The sequence below is a fragment of the Vigna unguiculata genome, chromosome 2 (assembly GCF_037176805.1).
Source record: "Vigna unguiculata cultivar grain cowpea cultivar isolate G323 ecotype 2 chromosome 2, ASM3717680v1, whole genome shotgun sequence".
In the NCBI taxonomy this organism is placed as follows: domain Eukaryota; kingdom Viridiplantae; phylum Streptophyta; class Magnoliopsida; order Fabales; family Fabaceae; genus Vigna; species Vigna unguiculata.
Genome location: NC_140793.1, coordinates 27,984,754 through 27,990,728, shown reverse-complemented (window position 1 = coordinate 27,990,728; position 5,975 = coordinate 27,984,754). Strand labels below are relative to the sequence as shown.

The window sequence follows — 5,975 nt, the reverse complement described above, 5'->3', positions numbered from 1 at the left end:
TTGCACTGTGGTGTACGTGATTTCGATACTTTGTGTCAACCAAAAATCATAACTTTTTTGGGGGATTGGCAATTCATATCAAATTACCAAAGAGTTTCACTATAAATTATAGAGAAAAAAAACCCTTTTTTCTTACCCTTGTAATTATGATTGTTGACTCTCGATTGTAGACTTAATCATACTCAATATTTCTTGCCCTTTTTAAAAGATGGGTTATGTGAGAATCGATCCAAATTCTTCGCAACAAACTCACCTTTGTTGTTAGCAAAATCAACTTGTTAGTGAGTAAATAGTAAAACAAAAAAGCTAAGAGAAAAATGAAGCTTGACCAATCACGTTCGGGCATTGCTATTAGTACTGTTTGTCGGTTTTTCCCAATCCCTTTCATACTTTTTAGCAAATTTGTCTTTTTTCATATCTATGATAGAAAAAAGAGAGGAAAACAGTGCCAAAAGAAAAGTGCATGTAACAAACAATCATAAGAGGAAAGATTAAAACATAGAAGAACTAAACTTGAAAAAAAAAAGTAGCATACATTTGAAGACACCATGAAAATACTGAACTACTTGCATGTAAAGTTTCCTCTTGAAAAATTGACAGCATTTGGTAGAAGCAAATCCAGGCCAACTTCACGTTGTTTTGGATCTCACAGAGTGAACAGGATTTGGCTTCCAAAAGTAAAACCATGCAAGTTCGATCATTGGTGAGGAAGAAAAAAACTTATTATCCCCACAACGTTACTTGTTCATTGTATAGTGTCCTTGTGGTGAAACATGTATGGTTAGATGCAGAAGCTAAGAATGTGCCCGTTTTGGGATTTACATAATAGAAAATTTAAGAAGCAAAGATTAAAGTAAGAAGTAACGGGAAGCACTCATGAGCACCACTTAAAAAGGGTTCTAAAAGTGTGCGCAAATTAAGGAGTTCCTCAGTATCCTCCAAAAGTGAGAGGAAACGACCACTGGTCCAACCAAAAGACTAGAATTTTGAGCAAGTGCATCGAAGGGGACCTCTCCCAACCTAAATTTCGTCTTCATCATCATCAATTTTCTCATTCTCTTTTCTCTCTTTCACACACATTTAGGCTTCATGTCTTGCCTAAAGGCCAAAACCTCTTTCTCTACACCTTTTACAACACGTAGCACAGTCCAACTTTGTTGCACCCAAGAGTGGCAATCACCATCAACTACAAAATTCAGTTATTTATATGATGAGTTATTAAAAAAACTATATAACAGAGGATAAAGATATTCGTTTAAGATAAGGATCGATGCAAAGTTTTTACCTTGCTCTCACTTAATGAAGATACTCTCAGTTAAAACATGCACAAAAGCTTAGGGTTAAAGGGGAAATGATAGCTATCATGTTAATAATTCGTAGGTCCAATTATTGAGTCCATGCAGCCACCCCATTGAAGTATATATGGTTTGCTTCAGGTATTTTGATTTATCTTATAATGTTTTTGACTAGATGAGGTGGTTAGAACCAAAAAATGGTGAAGGAGTTATTAACGAAATTAACATGCATAGTTGTTTTTGTTTGGAAAAAATATAATAAGCTTACTTTTTTTGGGTGTGGCTAAGCTAGTTTGGGATGGGGTTTGCAAGCACAGAGATCTAGGATCCCGAAAATCGCATATCAAGTCACCAACATAAATTCGTTGCTGACAGAATAGCATTCATGATTTGACGCACCATCTTATGATTTGTCTGTTTCTATTCTTCAAAAAAGATAAAGTTCTCACACGTGCCACTACTCACAACAAGCCAAATCATTTTCATTCTAAAGTTATATGCTACATGTAAGCAAACTGAGAAATCCACACTTTGTGTATAAAATAAAAGGCTGAGGAGAAAAGAGAGAATACATACAAATCGGAAAGTATTCAAAGATTTGAGTTTGTTATTATTCCTGAAGCAAGTGTGTTCATGTATTTCCTTTTTCAAGGATTGGAAAAATAATAGGGTCTTGTGATTTACCAAAAGGAGGGGTTACTCTCTCCCACACGTCATGATCATAGTCGTGCACCATAACTTTTCATCTTGGAAGTGCTTGTTTGGTATGGCACCGTCATGATCCTGCTTGCAAAACATAACTTTGCATATGGAAGAACTTGTTTGGCACCATGGAAGCAAAACCCCACCAGCTAGTGCTCTGCATATGAGAGCACCACGGTAAATCCAGACAAGGTTTTTCATTCATCCGCAAGATGTTTCACACATTATTTCAATTACATCATTTCACATCTCAGAATATATTTGTTTATTTTAAACCAAATATGATTTCTTTTCTGAAATGTTGATAACATATATATTCAGAGTTAGTGTAAAATTACAGTATCATTACTCATATTTTATCAAAAGTTGCTTACTTGATAAATTAGATATTTTTTGTAGAAAGAATTTTGGGAAAAGTAGTGAAGATTCCATAGAGTGTGAGATTAGCGAAGAAGATGGCACATGCATTGGGTTTGGATAGAATTTTGAAAGCAAACATACCCGAAAAGATTGATGCCAAATAATGACAAGTTAAGTAATGGGGAAGCACTTGCATGGCATTATCCATTGTGTGGACATCTAAGCAGTAACGAGTACAGGGCCCCAACCTTCTGCTTCTATAGCCTTATTAATACACCCTAACAGCTCATGCAACCAAACAAAGTGTACTATTAATTTTAACGTATTGGGTTTGATTAGACCCACCAACTGTGTGTATTATTAATTGGTCTTTTGAGAACAAATAAGGAACTATTTTAAAAATGATTATTCTGTGGATACTGTTTGGATGGAGGTGATTAATTGCAGAGATGAGATTTGGGGTTATCGAAAATGAAAAGGGGAAGAAGAAGTAAGAGAGGACAGAAGAGAAGAAACAGGCACAGTGGTGAATGAACTCAAGTGGGTTCACTTTGCCATCGCTATCGCATCCTTTCTTACCCAGAAAGCCTCTACGCGTCTGAACCCCCTTGTCCCTATTATCATTGCCTGGGTCAGGATCATTTCAATTTTTGCGAAACAATTCTCTATTAATATATTTTTTTTTATCTATGCACAATATTATATTTAAAAAATTCAAATCAAAATTACAACTAAAATCTCGCATTCTCAAATCCATGCAAGTCGCTAACTCTGTTCATAGACTTCCTCATAATAGCAACTTTAGCCAGCCGCTCAGCGGCTCGCCAAGCCGAAGTCGGCGTAAGCGGCTCTACTTTTTCTTCGGCGCGACTGTTAATACGCATTGGCCTCTGTCTGCGCCGCTGAAGCTCGGCTTGCTCCGCTTCGAGCCAGCGCAGGAACTCCTCTTCCGGCTTACTGGATTGAATTAGAAGGGCTCGAGCCGAGGAGAGCAGATGATGAGCCCCAGAGAGATCGTTGTGTTCGGCGAGCCGTGTAGACTCGGCTACGGCTCTGGCGGTGACGTGGAGGTTTCGTAAGCGTTCGATCTTGGGGCAGGAGGATCGTACGGTGTGGGGACGAGGAACGAGCATTGCCTGCTCAACGGGATTCAAAGACTCTCGAGTAAGGGGGTCCCGATAAGAGGATCGTACGGTTAGAACGTGGTGGGACCCAGCGGAGGCGGCAGGCACCTTCAGTTCCACCAACAATTCTCTCTCCTCCTCTGCGTAGAGATCCCCAATTCGGATCCAACCGGAACCAAGCGAAACGGGTCGACCCGCTAATGAGTACACGCCAGCGATCTCCACTGCTCGCGATCGCGACACCACCTCTAACTGAATCCTAACGTCCTGAGCAACCACGCTCAATAAACCACCCACGAATTTCGCGAGAGCGTCGTCGGAGAGCGCGTGAGGAGAATCCCCCAGGCGTACCGCGTGGACTGGGACTTCGAGGTGCGAGAGGCGAGTGGTGGACACCAGCGAGGGTTTGTGAATACTGTTTCCGGCACGTGATTCGGGGATATCGGATAGGACTATGATGCTCGCGACACCGTTCTTCTCGCGGCGGTCCTCGAGCACCTTCGCGGCCTTTTTGACGGCGTCGTTCTTCACCGGAGTTCCTTCTCGGGACTGGTCGATCGCGGCAAGTGCGTCGACAATCCGACGCGCCGATCTCTGGCCGCCGCCGGTCATTCGCCGCAGCGGAAGCAACCGCTTCGATCCGGCGGAGAATGCAACGATCGAGAGACGATCCGTTGGGCGGAGCGATGAGATTACTTGTCGCATGGAGTTTTTCATTAGGCGGAGTTTGTTGCCTGACATGGCGCCGCCTACGTCGAGCACGGCTACCAGATCAATTGGAGCTCGACGAGGCGGTTTCGGAGCGTGAGGTGGCTTCAGCTTCAAAACCACAACGTAGGTCTCGTAGTTTCGGTTGGCTGCGACAATGGCTGCCTCTGGCAGCAACGACAGCTCGAGGTTCCTCCTGATTACCGGCGAGGAAGATAAATTGGGAAGCGGAGCAACGTTGAAGCCTTGAAATTCTGTTTTGTTGTTGTCTTCTTCCTCCTCGTTATCAGACTCGGGAATGGGGTTGAAACGAGAGAGTGAAGTAGGAGACATGAGAGGTTCGTCATCGTTGTAAACTTTGAAGGTTTTCTTGTTGTTATCGTCGTTGTGGTGGATGGAGAGCACCGGAAGTTCCTTCCAGCTAGTGTTGCACACGGGGCAGGTTAGGATCGGGTGCTTCTTCACTATGCAAGGGAAGTGGAACGTGTGAGAGCATTCCGCCGTGAAAATTGCGGTTCCTTGCCCACTCCTCACACTCTGCGTACAGATTCCACATCGACTCTGCAAAAGACAAACCATTCAAATTCAACCGTCAGGCGGTGATTAAAAAGGATAACATGATTCGTTGGGTTTATGAAACTACTTAAGAATCAAGGAATCGCGTTCTAGACGAAAAAGCTAAAAAGAAGAAACCAATCTTGGCATATTACTGTTGTTGTTGCTTACTTTGGATAGGCGTAGAGTGGCTTTGAAAAGTGAGAAGCTGGATGGTGACTTGGGGGAGGAGGGGTTTGAGTTATGGAACAACCTTGGAGTTTTGCATTGAATTTTTGGGCTGTTAGGGACTGAAGAGGTGGTTCGACACCGGAGGGTAGGGGTGGGAGGAGGCTGAGATTCGCAGCGGGGAGTTGATGGGTTTGAGAAAAATCCAAACTTGGAAGTGATTTTGGGACTGTGATTGGAGTCGTTGTTATTGTTGTGGCAATGTTGTTTTCTCTCGGTCAAGACTTTGGGTTCTGTATCTTTGGGGATGGATGTGCAGAAGGCTCTTCTCCACCCAGTAACCATTCTCACACTCTTCTCAAAGCGACTTTAGGAATTGGGGTGATGATGAATTGGATTGTAGTTATAGAGGACAGACGGCTTTGCACATGAAAGATGATTAGAAAGGGAAAAGGAGGATAAGAAAAGAAGAAAGAGGAAGAAGAAATGGATTAGATTGAGAGAGGGTTTTCATGTTCCTGTTTTCCTTCTTTGTATTTCCATTCACCACCACGTATTTATCCATGTCGTGACCTAGGTGAATTTTCTATTTTTCTGTTTGGAGAGTCTAAAAAAGACGAGGTGAATAGAAAAAGGGTTGTGTGTTGCTTCTAAATTGAACACCCTATCTGTGGTTGTGTCCACAATAGTGTACAATAAAAATGTGAAAATGGTAGAAAGACAAAAGGTTTTGGGTATAGTTGGGAATATTATTATCCGGGTAAAGTGAAAGTGGGGTGGTGTTGGGATTAACATGTGGAACTGGCAAGTGGAGGTTTCTAACTACAGTAACAAGTCAACGGGTTCCCTCCTTGGAATCGTGCATCAGTTCCCTCCTTGGAATCGTGCATCACTGTCTCATTCCCACGTTATGGTCACCGACCCATGCAACAGTGTGAGGTCCAGAAGCGTCTCCATCTCTCTCCCTTTGCACGCACACAGCTTCATTCATGGTTACTCCCCTTCATCCCTTTCGCCTTAATCTTCGTCACTTTACCCTTTTCCCACAAACCAAAACCCCCCA

The 5,975-nt window shown here is 42.6% G+C and overlaps 1 protein-coding gene across 1 annotated transcript; it reads right to left on the bottom strand.

Moving 5' to 3' along the window:
* Positions 1-3,004: 3,004 nt before the first annotated feature.
* On the bottom strand, positions 3,005-5,475 carry LOC114173887 (putative E3 ubiquitin-protein ligase EDA40). The gene is made up of 2 exons (XM_028058547.1): positions 4,916-5,475; positions 3,005-4,750 (listed from the first exon to the last, which is right to left on the bottom strand). Exons 1-2 carry the CDS (start codon positions 5,255-5,257, stop codon positions 3,089-3,091), a joined length of 2,004 nt encoding a protein of 667 aa, XP_027914348.1. The 5' UTR covers positions 5,258-5,475; the 3' UTR covers positions 3,005-3,088.
* Positions 5,476-5,975: the final 500 nt, after the last annotated feature.